General features: G+C 34.7%; 1 protein-coding gene across 4 annotated transcripts in view; it reads right to left on the reverse strand.

Annotated features, from left to right (window-relative positions):
• The window catches only part of CDH8 (cadherin 8), a 151,235-nt gene that overhangs the window by 49,606 nt on the left and 83,906 nt on the right, over nucleotides 1–17,723 (reverse strand). For 3 of the 4 annotated variants that reach the window (XR_012837572.1, XM_075765508.1, XM_010312693.2), the window contains exons 5-8: nucleotides 17,245–17,412; nucleotides 13,171–13,358; nucleotides 10,201–10,454; nucleotides 2,703–2,839 (exon numbers count right to left, since the gene is read on the reverse strand). Coding sequence is in view for 3 of the 4 variants with exons in the window: in XM_075765508.1 (XP_075621623.1) it covers nucleotides 2,703–2,839; nucleotides 10,201–10,454; nucleotides 13,171–13,358; nucleotides 17,245–17,412 (747 nt within the window). In the remaining variant the exon portion in view is untranslated. The remainder of the gene's footprint in view (nucleotides 1–2,702; nucleotides 2,840–10,200; nucleotides 10,455–13,170; nucleotides 13,359–17,244; nucleotides 17,413–17,723) is intronic. The other variant, XM_075765509.1, reaches the window with a different exon arrangement.

The following is a 17,723-nucleotide window of genomic DNA, read 5'->3' on the forward strand; positions in this document are numbered from 1 at the left end:
CAATTCAGCCAGACCAATCTTGCCTTGGAAGATGCCCACCCGAGCCAGTGGCTGAGGGAAGAATTACTTTGTCATGGTGACAGGACAAAACTACCAAAAAATATCTGTGTTTAAAGCACAAATTTAGCCGTAGGTAGTTTACCAGCACAAAGTTCTGAAATAGTGGTTTATGTTTTGGCAAAACTTGGTGTTTACCTGTGAAAGTGTTGATACCTCAGGGTATATTTAGGTTCTACCATGCTGGGAATCAAGAAGGAAAAAAAACAATATCGTGGCTTAGGATTAGTAAGCACGCCTAACGGCAAGGGAACGGTCTGATCATTGCCTCACGGGAATAGAGGGGAGCCTTGAACTGAACCTGGAAAGCAGCTAGCCTAGGAAGAGAAAATGCTCCTGTATGAATGATGCTGACATATTTATTTTTATAGGAGAGATCAGAAGTCCATTAATATTGCTGTCAGTGAAAGCACCATCATGACACATTTTGTATTTTCATTTGCTGCTGGTGTCTGCCTCCGACAGATTTCTGTTGGAGATCTTGCTTCTTATTGTGTTGGAAAAAAAAATAATCTAAAAATGCCCATTTTACCCTGCTTGACAGTTCTATGAACACATTTAGTTTCTGCATGAGGAGTTTAAAAATAATTTCTCTTAAATAAGCAAAGATAGCACTCTATGAAATTAAACTCTTGTTTTATGTAAATGTCAAATAATTATATTAGGAATGCAAAAAAAAAAAAAAAAAGCCATCAGCAGGAAGGCAAATGCTTAGAACAAGATTTGCATTATTATTTTCATAGCCAGTCTGATAAGAGGCAATTTTACAATAGCGATAGATGCTGAGGCTCCCATGAAGTCTAATGACAAGGCTGACTTCTTACAAAATTCTTGAGTATAATTATGTTTTAAAAATCTGAAGATGCAACAGGCAGACTTGATTCTGATGTAAAGTGCACTTCTGTTAACTTTGCTCTGACACACATGTATAAAGGAGATAAAAAAATGAATTGGAGGAGTTTCTTGAAAAAATATTCTTTTTATTTTGTTCTTTTTCAACTTTTTTGGAGGAAACAAAATGTAAAATTACTTCACTTTACATCTTACTATTCCAATATCTGAAAACTTTGGATTACAAACTAATAATTCTGCTTTCCATGTCATTGGTAAATCTCATGATCTGACATTCCTCATGTCTTGAGAAAACTGGTATGGAAATTTTATACCTTTCTCCTTTAAAAACATCAAAATTATTAACTGGTTTGCTCTTAATCTGGGCAAAATATGCCCTATGAAACCAGAGCTTACTTTCATTCCTTGTGTAGTTTGATTCCCTGTGTTAGCTTGGCTTTCCTGCAAGCAGAAAGTATTCTTGCTAATTTATCATAGTAGTGTTTGCCTGCAAGATTTAACAGTAATTAACAGGGCACTCTTGGCACTACTGCACTATTGGCAATGAAAGCCACAAAGTATTAAGGTAGGTCATTGGAACACAGTTTACAGGGGCTGTAAATGAAGATAGAGCTTCGTTTATACTCAGACCTATCTTTCTCATTTATGTATGCCATTTTAGTTACCTGACAGGTTACCCTAACGTGTTTGTTTTTGAAAACAAGTGCAACAGAAAAATATTGAACAACAAAAATGGGCCAAAGAAGCATCTTTTATCCTCTCCTTCATTGTGTTCATAGTTACAGCATTATGAAACTGAGCATTAAAAGTTCTGTAGCATAACACTATATCCTTTAAAAAAGATACTCTGGGGGAAAAGCAAGAATTAACATCGCCCTATTTTCTATATGCAACAATTAGCGGCACTGATCATCAGGCTCTGAAGACAAATATTCTTATGACAATGTGTCAAGTGCATGTATGCATGTACTGAATTATGCATATACATTGATTGCAGCACAAATACTTTAGCAGAAATATTTTCATAGCTTGTGTTTCAGTTAAGATGACGACATGGGATGACAGACCTACATTCTGAATTTGTTCTTTTGCTGCAATATGGTTATGTCAAATGTATAGTTGAAAATACAGTGCTAATAGTAATAAGTTATATGGTTATATGTGATCTTGCCAGTAGTTCTTACTATGTCAACATTCCAAATTAATCAAGAGATCCTCTGGATTAAAATCCAGGATCCATATTTCCAGACAGGGTGACATTCCTGATGACTTGGGTGTACAGATCAGTCACAATGGTTTTGTGGATCTGAACAATCCATATTCTTGTCTATAGGTGTATGTGAGTAAATTTATTCACATGCACCAACTAGGACTACTTTCATGCAACATTACCCATGCATTTAATCACTTATGGTACTGAAACATAGTATCATTCAGCGTTACAAACTTCTGTGTTGAGTCTGTTTACTTTTCCGATAGCAAAGCTTTCTTTAACTTTTCTGTCTTAATGTAACTAACTAAATATAAGGCTTTGGGTGTGGGTTTTTTTAAAATTTTTTTTTTAACATTTACCCTACATATCCTGTACAAATGTACTCATGCATCTCTTCAAAATCTATACTATCTTACTCAGTTTTGAAAACTAAAAGAAATAGAAATTCATTGGAAATTAAGGGTTTTTTCCCAAAAATTCTGTAATTTAAAAATCCAATATATGCATTTTCCCCTGCATAGGCTGTTAAAATGAATTATAAATCCAACAGAACTAAATGTCAGGATATACAAATACTTACTAGTTTCAGTAGCTACAATAGTTATGTTGTGCCATGTATTTGTTTCTCTGTCCAGTGGTGTTGCCAAAGTTATTTTCCCATCTTCTGCGTTAATGTTGAACTGTCTCTCAAGGTCAGTATGCCGATCAATGGAAAACCTACAAAATAGACATCCCTGTAATCTACTTAATTAAGTTGGTGTAATCCATACAATCACAAGACAATTTAGGGAGCCCTCTGAGCGCTGCAGTTTTATAGCCGAATGGATTGAGAAGCTCAGAAGCATAATAATTTATAAGACGAAATGACAAACTGAGACTAAAAAAACTTAACAATTATTGCCCAAGGAGTAATTAGCTGTATACCCAGTGTGAAGGTCATAAAATGCCCTCAGGTTCACTGGGTAACATCTTTGAAAAACGGTGCTGATCAAGAGTTAATTACACAATCCATCACATTTATTAGACAGTTTCTATGGCATTTCACAGTAACTGCTGATAATTTCAACAGTAATGTATTAAGCACACAAAATGGTGGGCTTCATGGTTATTTTAAAAAGGGCTGAATAACATTATTTTACCAATAAATTTCCGATTAATGAAGCATGAACTATTCACCAAGCATATTATTTGGTTATGGTTCAAACAGCTTCACGGGCAGAACGTAGTTAGCAAATCACCATTTTCCTATAAAACACTTCAAACGCTGAAGGACTGATTGTTTTATGGATGGACATCACTGATTTTTAACAAAACAAGTTGCATCTGACAGGTAGTCGGAGTTTGCAAATGTGAATGTCCAGGTGAATTATGCAGCCTAAACAGAGCCAGCTTGACAACAAGAGCGAGCTGCAGTAGATTGCTCCAGCGGTGCATTAAGCAGGATGATGATTTAAAGCTCAGAACAGGATCTCCAGGAAAGCTTTTATGTTTGTCCATTTTTGCAGAGTTATTCTATTAATGTATTATTTGCAAAAAGAAACTAAATCACAAAATTAAGCCTTCCAATTTTTTGACAGGAGAGGTACAAAATAAGAGAGTTCAGTGATAAACTATTGATATGTTTCAACAAAAATTGACTTCAAGGGGTTTTACTGAATCCTAATTGTGGATTTATATAAAAGCTTTTTAAGCCTTTGTGTCTCCGTATTACAGAACCTAACAGCATGCACTGACAATTTTTACATCTGTTCTGCATCACATCTAGGCATAATAGGGTGAGTTAGGCTACAGTATCAGACTGGATTACATTCTATAGTGGTCAGAAAAGTGACTCAGACTGTCAGTTTCTCATTACATTTCTACTTGTTGCAAATTTGCTGTTAAATTCACTGATAAAAGAACAAGACCATATTTTGCTACAGTGACAATGGCACAATTATGTGAAAATCAGTTATTCCACTCTGGTTTATGCTTTATCATAAGCAATTTCCAAAAAAAAGTTCTGCTTCGGAAGTCCCTTTATATGCCACAGTAAACACATTCTGATGAACTCAAACTCACTGCAGCATAACACAATTGATTTTGATAGACATAGCATTAGGATCTGATTTCAAAGCTGAGGATTATGGCGTTTGTCATTTTTATTTCAGTGTCAGATATTTTCGTATTTAGAATGAAAGATACATCACCATAAGATTGCTTGTGCAATGCATTCAGTAAGATACAATTCACTTTCAAAAATTAGTTCTAAATTATGAAAATGTACCAAAATCTCAAAGTTTAAATGTTTAAAGACTGTATTACTAAAGATCAAGGCTAGCAAGATCACACTGGTAAGGTACTTAACAACTAATGGACTTAAGAGTGAAAACCCCTGTTTAACTAGGAAATGAGATTTGTTAGACATTTAAGTTTTCTGGTTTTAAACTGTGAGAAGAACTAGTTTTACTCACTTCAAAATTAATTGTTTGGTTAAGAAGAGTACCAGAAAAAAATATGAAGTAAAATTCCAAATATATGTGCCTAAAGCTAGGCACATGCATCTATATTTGGACATTTAAGTAAACTGATTTTCTAGTGAGCTCCACATACTCATTTCTCCACGGTTTAATGGGAATTGTACTATCCTCAGCATTTCTCAAAATCAGGTCACTTGTGTGGAAGAAAAAAGCTGTAGGTGCCTAACTTCAGGCAATCATTTTCGAAAATGTATCTTAACCTTATTTTGATGTCTCCCTAGTTCCAATTAAAGTATTAGAAGTAGAATTCTCCTACTAGTGAAGTTAGTGAAAAATATCTTACAGACTTTCACAGGTTTAAGATTTCACTCAGGAAAATACGAGAAAGACAGCAATCAAGATAACTTTTTTAACAAACAAAATAAAATATGAACCACTTATATGCTATTTAATATTTAGTTGACATAAATTCCATTGAGATAAGACATAGCTTTTCTCTAGGGATCAATCCTTTTTTAAACTTCCATTTACAGTCTTCCTACAGTACATTTTTTGACGTTATAAAACTGGGAGCATAACATCTGTGAGTTAATTATATTGCATTTCATCTCATCCCAACAGTATTTATTCACAATGCAAAACCAGCATTCAAAAGGAAACATTTTTAACATAAGTTACATGGTTTACAACACTACAAAGAGGTAAAACCCTCTCCTGATTTTAATTTGATAAATATTTGGTACAAAATAAAAAATAAAATCTGCAGTGTCATAAACCTGGGAAAACTAATAGTACATTTGTAGTTTCCTTTTCATGATAATGGTATTGTAACTCTTTGTAATGGGAATGCACTGTCAGATCCATAAGCTATACATAAAACATACATTTCTCTAAAAATGAGAAAAGAATATCTTGGGAAATAATATCTTTTCAAATTGCCACAAAGCCAGCACAGGTTATTGGGAAGTTTTGGTTAGTTTATGGGTCTGCTATGGCAATTATAGGAACAAACCCATAGTGGTTTAATAGAAGACTTAAAATGATTCTCGGTCCTGCTCCTGCATTATTGATATTGCTGTTATGAGTTAATTTGATCTATTCTTTATTTGCACCAATGTAAATAAGAGCAGAAATCCTTTTTTGCTGCACCTGCTGAGATTTGAATCATAGTGCTGATACTTCATCAGTGGTAAATCACCAGTGTTTATTAATGCCAGGCAGATTGGACATGCTACTTAGTGACAGATAAACAGCTGTACCATTAGGGAGGCAGAAAACATCGTATCTAGGTTTTTAAGGCCTGCTGTGAATTAAGAAAATGATCAACTGCTGCCAAAGATGAAATCTTTGTCAATATGAATGGGGAAAACCTGCCATAGCGAAGCTTATCTCTCCGCAGAGAAAGACACTGAAGGGCAGTGATTTATGGGAGGGCAGAGACAGTACAGGAAGAAAGATTATTACTCATGCTTTTTTCTATACACTTGGATCATGCTTTATCCAAGATAATTTACTGCAGATAAATAGACCATGTTTATAAAATAACAACAGAAACATGAAATAAGTACTACTAGAATCAATAGATTTGCATGCTAATAGATAATGATCTTTCAAGCCTAATTATACTATAAGCCAGAATGTACCACCACCCTTACTAAATAAACTACAGTAAAACTTTACAACGAGCCTAGCTGAATTCACAGGTCCCTTTCCCAGGAGATGCAGGCTGTCTGGATGCGGGAAGATGTGGGCCACTGACACGTGCTTCTGAAATGACTAGAGTAAGACGATCTACCGACCATGTTTACAATTATTAGCCAAATTTGTAAAACCTTTTCACCATCAGGCTTAAAAGCAAGTCGACCCTTAAGCAACATGCACAGCAGAAGAGCGAATAAAGATAGAGAAATTTTGCTGCTTATTTTAAAAATACTAGGTTATGAAAGGCATGATACAATTAGACTAGCCAACCAATATGAAGAGCTAATTTATTGGAGAAATGGATAGTGAAAGCATAATTCAGCCGAATATCACCTTATCACTTAGCCATTCAAAGGTGCCTTTGCTTATCCACAGGTAGGGCTCAACATCAACAATGAGAAAAGTCCCTTACAACACGTGCATCCTTTAGTCCCATCCATCTAATGGTGTCTAAATTTCTTTTTGGCTGATATGGAGATTTCAGACTAATAACCAGGGCCAAAACTCTGCATTTGACATAAGACACTGCTAAATAACCCTCTTCACGTATTTCCATCAGGTGGGCACATTCAGAACCAGACTGGTAACCCATCTGTACACCTGCTTGTAAATCTATGATGGGCTTCATGACTTTAGATCTAGTGACAGAAAGGTCAGAGAATTTGTTTCATATCTTCTAAGCAAGAAGTTATTGGATACAAATGAAGTTATTGGATTGGTTATTGGATAGAAATGAAGTTAAAACTTTAAAAAAAAAAAAAAAAGAAAAAGAAAGAGACATGGGAGAAGTTTCTTTCCAGGCTGTTTTCTATCACAATTTTTCTAAATTCTTTAATATTTTGTCTCATGATTCAATTATCAGAATATTTCCATGTTCAGAGATATGCATATTTTACTTCATTTATGGTACTGCAATAGTCTGAGTTTACTGAGTCTGCATATAAGACTGATGTGCAGCAGATGTGGTATTGGTAGCATATAAGATGATTCATATTTTCGTTTGTGTTGCTAGGAGTTTTATAACAAATGCATACAAAAACTCTAACCAAAATATTGATAGAACAGATATCTATTGAAAAATATAATTTCCTTAAAATGTAATTGGTTGTTGTCTGCTAAAATTCTGTTTTAAAGAAAAAAACTCATAAAAACATGGCCAGGCAGTATTAAAAAAGGCCATTATTTTTAGAACAAAATGTTTAAATTTTGGTTTTCAATCTTTTAACTTATGTTTAATGTGTTTGGAAGTGTATCATAGAACGTATACATAAAATTTACATCATATATGTGATAAAATGACAGAATAAACAATTGAAATGCATAATCAAAATGAAACATCCTAATCCAACAAAACAATGTTGCCACGTATTTTCATTAGAAACTGCCATGTTCCAATTTTGTTCTGAATTGGAAGGAAAGTAACTGCATTTCTGTTCCCTACTTGTCTCATGAGTATTTTTGCTCCCATAACAGTAGAATTTCTAACTTGAAAGATTTTTTTTTTTTTTGCCTTAAAATATTTTTCATGCAAAAAATGCAAAAAAGAATTTGGACTTTCCAGAGCTATTCCAGATAAAGCCAAATTAATCAGGTGAGCAAACAAGAAAAAAAAGAAAAAAAGAAAATTGAGCTCTGTATAATCCTTAATTAGCTTTCAAACCAATACCATAGAAAAATTAAATCTTATAAAATACCGCATATAATATTTCTAAAGAAGATATAAATTACACTAATTAATTACCTTTTTGTTTAAATGTAATGAATTTTGGCCAATTCTGTTTCATGTATTTCAATTGCTTCTATATTACTTGATAAAGTAAAAATATTTTAATGCAGTTTGGGCACATAAAATATTTTTGCTTTCGAAAGTTTGAAAATACCTTGATCTATAAAATGATGAAAAAAGTGGAAATTAAGTATATATTTTACTCACCTCAAATTTTGGGGCTTGGACAGAATAAAGAGGCTTAATTTTAGGAGACAGGTAAGCTTGTAGCTGGTCTAAATAGGAGTTTGGGGCAGGACTAGAAAATATTTTTTTTTTAAAGCTGAAGGTGTGTAGATGTAGATTTAGATTAGATATTAGGAAAAAGTTCATCTTGATGAGGGTAGTGAGGCACTGGAACAGGTTGCCCAGAGAACCTCTGGACGCCCCATCCCCGGCAGCATTCAAGGCTGGGTTTGATGGGGCTTTGGGCAACCTGGTCTAGTGGAGGGTGTCCCTGCCTGTGGCAGGGGGGTTGGAACTAGATGGTCTTTAAGGTCCCTTCCAACCCAAACCATTCTACGCTTCTATGAATTCCAGGGAAACTGAACAAGACTGGACAGAACATAGCCAAGGTAAAACTAAAGCAGAGTTGAAGCCAGGCTGAGATGAGGAACAAAAGGAGACACAATCAAGAGGCAGACAAGCACAGGATCAAGCCAAGAGCAAAGCAGAACAGGGTAGAGGGAAGCAACTAAGGTTAAATTGAACGAGAAATTACTATCAAGCTGGAATAAAGGGAAGAAAGCCAACTTGCTGTCACCATGGCTGGTCTCACACACCTTTCAGAAAACCCTGTCTTTGTAGCAGCAGTGCAGCCCTTTTTCACAGATGCCAGTGGACAGCAGTAATAAAATCAGGGGTGGAGCCACTGTGTTAACTGTGATAGATCAAACTCTGTGCATTCTGTGTTACTTTTTTTCTGTTTACATAACATTTTTCTAACCTGGGTACCTACCCTCATTTATTTCCCATTTCTATGATCAGATTACCATCTTTGATCATCCTGAGAGCTTCTCTGATAAGAAAATAAATTTGGTGTCTATTAACACTGTCTGGGTTGTATGCTGCAGTAGAAAATATATTAATCAATCAATTTGTATAGAAATCTGTGACAGTAAAATGCTACATTTATCTAGTTTTGAAAGGATGATTTAGAAATGAGAGACTGCAACATACTCTCCAGCATCTTCATACACAAGTTCTAATACATCCAAACATGTTGGAAATTCTGAGTTTCTAATTCTGAAAATCCTAAAATATGATATGCAACATGTAGGCCTCCTGAATAAAGGTTTAAAGTTTGGGTCTGTGACAAACCTGATATAAATGATGATGATTAGAAAATGGTCTGAAGTGATAGATTATAACAATTAGCATCATCCTCACAATGCTGAGGACTGCTTGCAACCATAGCTTAAACTCTCTAAGGCACTAATGTAGCAGTAGTGATAATTACTATTAAATAGACTCTCTCCAAATATACCTTTACTATGAATATGCATTTTGGTGTTTGTTTTCATAATGCTTTTAGCAGGCAGTGCTATACACAGCAAAATGTGTTTTGGGAACACTTGCATCATACCATACTAACCATTACAAATAGGGAGGGGAAGATGTGTGCTCATCAAAATGAGATACAAACCACTGATCTGATGAAACTGGAATAACAGATTTTGTTCAAGTTAGATCAAAAAGGGAAAACTCTGTAAATCGAAGATGCAAAAGTCATATGGGCATAATCATCTCTGACTGTATATCTTTAAACCAGGAATGGGTTTAGCCAAAGGAATACAAAATATGTTTTTACAATTACATGGAACAAACTCAGTACTGTTAGTGCAGACCCTAGCAGATTATTTAAAATAACTGCAGAGATACACACGGATGATTCAACCCCATCAGACCTCATACACCCTATTTCTTATTTTCATTACACTCCTACTGTTTCATAAGACTACTCATGTTGTAAGGAGCATTTTTGTAATTTTGAAAATGATCTGAACTGATAAATCTAACATCATAAAACAAATCCTATACAAGTATTTTCACAGAAATAAAACGGCGTACGAACAGTCTCATACAATGTATGGGAAAATACACTTAGTATTTTGCCAGTAGTTTTTTCAGCGAGAACTTTAAAGCAGCACTACCTTATAGGACTGGAAGACACGTCAGGGTCATGGGCAGTCACCTGACCAATCACAGAGTTAATAGCAGCGTTTTCATGCACTTCCAGTAGGTAAGTAGGTGATGAAAAGACTGGTGGCTCATCAGCATCCTCTACTACAATTTTTACTGTTGCTGTATCCTTGAACGGTCCTCCACTGATGAAGCGAGGATCAATGTGAATGTTGGCTGCTTCTACCTTCAGAGTATAGGATTTTTTGGTCTCAAAGTCCAGTGGCTGTTAAAAATGAGAGATAAATGTCTTTTACTAATGGCCATAAAAACCAAATGGATATAATGCTGATGGATGAAAGTTATGTGCATTTAAGCACATTCAGTGAGTTTTCATGCAATCACTTCCCACTCCCAGAAATCCAACCTGCACATTTCCTAGGCATATGTTGATACCTGTTTATTAACCAGCCTCGGAGAAAACAAGACTCTCTGTTTTCTTGCTTTTCACAAGAAATTTACCAAAATATTCTCTCTCATGAATTATACCATTACAATTACATATTAGATAAATACTACAAAGCTGTTGAGAATGACATGACTTGCATACTAATAATGCACGTAATCAGTGTTTTATTAGGTGGAGATAAGAAAAAAAATTATACTGGCTCCACAAAGAATAAATATTTTATTACTTCCATAACAATGTGAGAAATACAAAGAACTAGCAATTACTATTTGCTGGACATGAGAGGCATTATGTGGAAAAATGTAGAGCTAATCATATAGGAAAGTACTTCAATATTATTGCACTTCAGGTAACTCTGCATTTGTTTATGCGGGATAAATGAGGCAGACATCTCTCAGGAACTTCTTAAAACTATAGCAATTCCTATTTCTGTATCTTATTTTTTTCTCAGAGAGAGAAACACGAAACTGATTACTTTATTCTGTCAATATACCTGCCATGTCACCATTGTTTTTACTATTTTACAGTTCCATATTAAAATATAAAAGATGAAAACACAGTGGATTTAAAGGAATGAAATACCAAATAAAACCCAAATCTGTGACACTTTTGAATATTAGAATTTTTCATTAGAGGAGACTCAAGTTTGTGTCTTGAAGCACATCAGTATATTCACTATATAATTCTCTTGTGTCTCACAATGATTCAAATTTCAAAGATGCAAATTGCCAAGCATTGGAAAGATATTAAGATTTGCATTACAATGTTCCAGGGATAAAAAGAAAAGGACATAGAAACTCTGAATGTGCAATGCAAATACCAGCAAGAGCACAAATAGGAACTTTCAGGAAGTCTGTCAAAGCCTTCAATATGTATACTTACAAATTTTGTTGATTTTTTTCAGGTATGAATCAAGCTCTAATGGGATTTGCTCTTTCTCACAAATTCTAGTAAACATGAGAAAACCTTGCTTCTTTAGCAGCTCTTAAATTAGTAAGCTTTTGTAATTATGAATGGTGATTTATAAATCAGCATATTCACAATTTGCCAATCATAGCTCCTATATAATTTTTTCAATTACTTTTCATATGCTTTACAGAAATGACAGCACCCCAATACATTTAGTCACGCTTAATCAGAATATCATATTGAAAATTTACTCTGCATTGTCTATAGCTCATGAATTTATGCTGGAGAAAATCTGTTGGTGTACAGTACCCTCCATACATCATCTACTGTAGTAGAACCAAAATGATTATTGCTGTCAAAATGAATATATGAAACAACATTATGTTAGAGACTCAGTTATAAAATAAAGCCAAGGGAAGTGGGGCAAAAGGCTAATTGCCTTAGTTTACAAAAGAGGCCATAGCATACAATAAATAACAGTAAGGAATTTGTATCATAATTTTCTCTTTAGGAAAACAGATCTAAATTTAGATAAATATACATCATTTTATTATGCATCTACAGTGCTGACCTACCCACTGAGAAACAGAAAACAAACTTTTGACAGGTATTCTGCCTGACCTCTTCAATTACAGGTACAAGTTGAATATTAATTACCTGTACTCAGTGGATTCTTCTTTTTTCATTGGAATGTCATGTTTTGGTTTTTTGGTGTTTTTTGTTTTTGTTTTTTGGTGTTGGTTTTTTTCCCAAAGAAAGATTCATATAGAGTACTTTATGCTACAGATTTAAAACCCTGTATGCCAGTGTTATAAGTTATATCCCTATCCTTTTTTGGAACACAGCATGACAATCAGGTCTCTTCTCCTTCCCCAGAGAACAATGAAAATTAATGTTTCATTGACTTTACTAGCCAAGTTTTGTTCTAGATATGCTGTGTCTCCCCATATTTCTGTATATAATTGGATGGTCCTTCTGTTGTGCACATGCAAATACCTCATCTTGCATACATCAAGACGGTACAAGCATAGAAAAGGTAACAGAGTTGTAGCCTTCTTTAGGGCCCAAATTTGGCACTTCGCATGTGAAACAGTACTGATGTCCTTGATAAGGTTCACTGAAATCACTATTCATTGAGCGAAGAGAGTTTAACATGAGAAAAGGTGGAAGATTAAGCCTCTCACACATCTGGTAATTTAAATAATATGCTCTGATATTTTTTCTTTGAACGGTATTTGACCAGCTATAAAGCAAATCAAATAATACAGTTATTTGATGAATACTCAGGCAAGATTTTGCAGACGTTTACATCACCAACAAAGCAAATTCTAATCTACTCTTCTCCTTTGGAACCATGGAAGCAAAACCTGTATGATTTGACCCCATGGAAACCCAGATAAGATTAACACATATCCAGCACAGAAAATACTTCCACAGAAATCTCCCTGGTTGTCACCTAAATGGCAATATTGAGGGACGTGGCTAATACATCCCTTTTTTATCACTTCACTGGATTGACACCTCATCCACAGATAAAAGAATCCTTGGAAATTCAGCATCTTCTCACAGTCTGGATCAGTAGTTGTATGTACAATAAACATTGTTTTTTAACAGAGATATTTACCTTTCTCACTCTAATAATGCCATCCTGAGTTTGGGAATCTGTAGTAATTTCGAATGTATCCATTCCATCTCCTTCAATAATATCATAGGATGATTTAGCATTTTCTCCAATATCCAGGTCATTTGCTTTCACCCTTCCTATTGGTTCACCAAGAGCAACATCTTCCATTACTGAGAAGTGATACAGACCTTACAAACAAGAGGAAAAGACTACACATTACACCTGATTCCAGTATCTCCTGTGTGTTCTTCATTTGTTTATACTTTCTTGAGATGTGCAACTGATACAAACCACATTTACACAAGTTATTTACTGAAAGCAGCAAAACAAGTTCCTTATATCGGTCTATTCAGTTTACTGTCTGTGAATGTTCTTTTCATTACAGCAGTCCTTGCAGGGTTGCTTAGTGCTGGCAAACATAAATATTAAGCTACTTTCCACACTGCAAGTATGCAACGTTCTCTACTGCAGACACTGTTGAACTTACCGTTTTATTTGCAGACATGTAGTTAGAATTCAACTATGAAACTTGGACTTTTACTCTGTAGAAAACTGGTCTAATACTTTAAAGATGCCTTACACAATTTCACATATTTACTACTTTTTTTAACTCTTTCGGTTTGATTTGGTTTTTTTTTTTGTTTAACACCTTCTACCTCCCTTTTGTGGTGAGAAACTAATTAAGAAACATTCAAGGAAGGTCTCAAAATTTATGTTTTAAATTTATGTTTCAAAACTTTTCATAGCAATCATTACTGTATTTACTATTTGGTTATAGGGTTAGACTAAAATCCACTAAAAAGTGCTATTCAAATTATCAGCATTTTTATTTTTTGTAATACTTGCCTCAAACCTTGCGACCTAAGAACTTGTAATATATTATTTTAGGTAAGTATTTTATTCAAAGAAAACTCAAAATATCCATTTTACTATTATATCTCCCAGCTCTTAACAGTACTCTGAAAAACAGAAGACATGCATGTTTTACATCAAAAATTCTTTACGGAGTGCCTATTTTTTTACCTCTTGGTCATTTACACTTGAAGCTATCAACTAATAATGGTCTAATCAACTGCAGTGCCTGTTAGTACTTGAAATAGTCAAAAGGAATTCAAGGTTAGCAGATGAGACCATTAAAATAGGTTTTGACAACAGGTTCTGGACTTGTTCTTTTCTGTCCTCACTGTTGTTCTGAGACAACACGCAGTTTTACTGTTCCGTGCAGCTAGTAATTTTCTAAAACCAAATTGTTCTGGAGTTGTTGCTGTAACTGTAGGCTGATTGCAGTGGCAACAATTGAAAGTAGGAAGGAAACTGTGAGGAATTCACACATATTTGTATTTCCAAAGTGAAATATTTTTTTTCTTTAATGTTTCTAGGCTAAATTATTAGAGATAATTTGGAGATCATCAAGATTCCTCAAGAATATACATAATGGCTCACAAACAATGAGCAGCCAAAACAATCAAGTGCCTCAGGAGACTAAATTATGTGTACATAATTTATACTGCTGTCCACACTTCGTGGTTTGAATCTCCAGACACACTTGATTGCATTTTTAGTTGGTATTTTTCTCTCAGATTTATTAAGATAGTTTACAAAATATTGTAAAAAAAAAAAAAAAAAAAAAAATTATGATGCAGCTGACTCTTTTACACAATTGCTCTCAAGAATTATGAATTGTCCTGTCAAGATATTATAGAGCAGAGCTGACCAAAAAATCCACATTACACATCTTTGAAAAACTTTGTTTTTTCACACTGTTTTTTCACAGCAGCGCACACTTATTCTCAGTACAATCCTATCGTAAACTGCCAGGTTAAAAACTTCTGTGACTTATAAAATGCCTCTAAAATTATTTCAAAGAGATCATAGAAGTAGTGAAAGTTCATCTTTTTCATTTCTAAACCCCAGAAGGCTAACACTCTTTGAAATCTAACCATAAACATACATTTCTGTCCTGCCTGGAAACAATAAACCGATAAAACACACTGCTTTCCAAGTTCATTACAATTTATTGTGAAAGCAGCACGTATTACATCTTATGAATTTCTATTTCATTCTGGTTAGGCTCTATTGTAAGTTTGATCCTTTCTTATTTTCCTTTCCAGGCAAATGCAGACCGTGCTTCAACGATGTAAAAAAATGTTAAAGGCTTGATCAGGTCTTGCATAAGGCCAGAGTCATGACTAATCTCTAATGCTAGGCAGCATGCTATGAATACTTAGTTTTAAAAGGCAGAATTTGTAATAACATCCAGTTACAATATTTACTATGGCTCATCCTCACTAAATGCAATATATACATAATACAAAGTTATAGTACATGCAGGTTTTTTTCTACTGAAGTTGCATAATGGTCAGTGTTATAACAGGGTGCTTATTCCTAGATGGCAGCGTGAATTCTGCACTGGAATGCACCGGCCCTAACAGCTTCAAAGACAGCAACCCACGCTTTGTTGGAGAAAAACTAATCTACATTTTCCGTATAGAAAATATATTTCAGGGATCTGTGATGCAGTATTCCTCATGCTACCCAGTTAATGCGTTACTGTATCCAAACTACAGGAGAACAGATACGAGTAAGCAGCACCGGGAAAGTACCGTTCCTGTCCGTATGCATTCACCCTTGTGCTTCCTGCTGAGACCTCCAGCTAACGTACCAATTAGTAGTGGTTGCGTTGCTGATTTTCTGATCAGCTTTTCTCCTACTGGCAAGCAAAGACTTTTTGAGACAGAACGTGCTGATACAAATACAAAAGCCAGGTAAACTGGCAAAAGTAGATCTGTAGTCAGAGTTAGAGCTACAGTAAATTGCAGGTATAAAGGAAATGTCCCACTGCATTCTGGAGATACGGTTTGGCCAGGAGTCTCATCTATAGATGTTTACATTCGTAGGGAAATTGTCTTCACATGTTGGAGAACACCACAAGTGCAAGCAATGCAATGTCATATGAAGTAAAAAAAAAACCTATGCATTTTTTATAATGAAAGAAAACCTTTTACTGTGCACAGAGTGCTTATCTGCTAAAAGCCACTACGATGGGATAATAAAATATATATTTTGCAAATAAGCTTTTACCTCTGGTTATTTATTTTATATTTTTTGTCTCTATCTGTATGTGCATTTCTAGACTATAGGAGAGTATTTATCATATCCTGAGTACTAGGACAAACCCATTTCACTCTGTGTCTTCAGAACAGGGCAAAAGTGGACTTCAAGTCATACATATGTGGAAAAGAATTAATTTTACATTGGGTGCATAAGTACCTTGTTAGAAAAACATGCTTCTAATAAAGTAAAAACGATACAAAGTCTAGATGTGAACATTCTCCAACCCCCAAACTGGCTTTTAATAGGTTACAACTTCAGTTTTTCAGAACAAGCTGGATAAAAAGATAAGTTTCTAATAGTGCATTAGATTGCACCTGTTCCAAATAAAATCAATCCGGTCACTGTGTTCTTCCCTCTTCTTTTTATCTTCATCTTTGAAATAAACTACAGAGCTTGTAGAGAATCTCAGCAGGATACCAAACCATTTTAACCTAGCCCAGCAAGGTATCCATTGGAACCACAGTAGTAAATATGGATTTTGAATTAAAGATCAACAATTATTTAGACTTAGACTTATTTTCTTTGTTGTCTTCACTATTAACTAATTAGTCAAACCTTTATTTCTTTTATCAGTTATATATGTCTTTTACTGGAGGTATCAGTTGTCTGCATGAGATGGAAGCACATATAACAGCAACTCACACTAGCACTTAGAAACAACTGCACTGAAAGCAAATAAATATATGAAAAAAAGTCCCCAAACCCTTCTCTGTGGATGTATGAGGGGTAACAAGGAAGACAGAGAGCAGTGTACATTGTTCTGGGCATAATTCCCTCTTTCCCAAGCTCTTAATCAGGCAGAGGACTATTAATCTTTCTCTAGTAGCAGCTACATATTTTTAAATTACTTTAAAAACACAGGAAATATGATGATTAGAAACAGAGTTTCATTTAAAAAAAAAACACCCACATTATATTATTTTGTTATACAGGAGAACATATATACATAATGGCACTTACTCTGTGCAAACTTAGGAGGATTGTCATTAACATCAGTGAGTGTAATTGTCACTGTTGTAGTTCCAGAGAGTCCACCCATATGTCCTCCCATGTCCTTTGCTTGGATGACCACAAAGTATTCTTCTTTGGCTTCTCTGTCCATGTTGGGAAGAGCTGTTTTAATTATAGCTACAATAACGGGGAGGGGGGGAAAAAGTCAGGTACAGACCCAAATTCAGTTTTGCAGCTATTTTTATGGATATATGTAAATATTGGTATAAAATTTGAAAGATCCAGTTAAGTTGCCGTTTAGTACAAAGGATAAAGAAGAATATGAGATTTTCAAAAAAGTATATTAGAGGTCACCTACCGTAATTTAATCAAAAGTGCAGTGAAATTGTGGTCCAAAACCCAAGAATTAATCGTACCTGTGATACATACTAATTTTTACTTTTTTTTTCCCCGATAAGTTTTTGGTTTCTGTCCTACCACCCACAGAA

Source organism: Balearica regulorum, chromosome 13 (genome assembly GCF_011004875.1).
Source record: "Balearica regulorum gibbericeps isolate bBalReg1 chromosome 13, bBalReg1.pri, whole genome shotgun sequence".
In the NCBI taxonomy this organism is placed as follows: Eukaryota; Metazoa; Chordata; class Aves; order Gruiformes; family Gruidae; genus Balearica; species Balearica regulorum.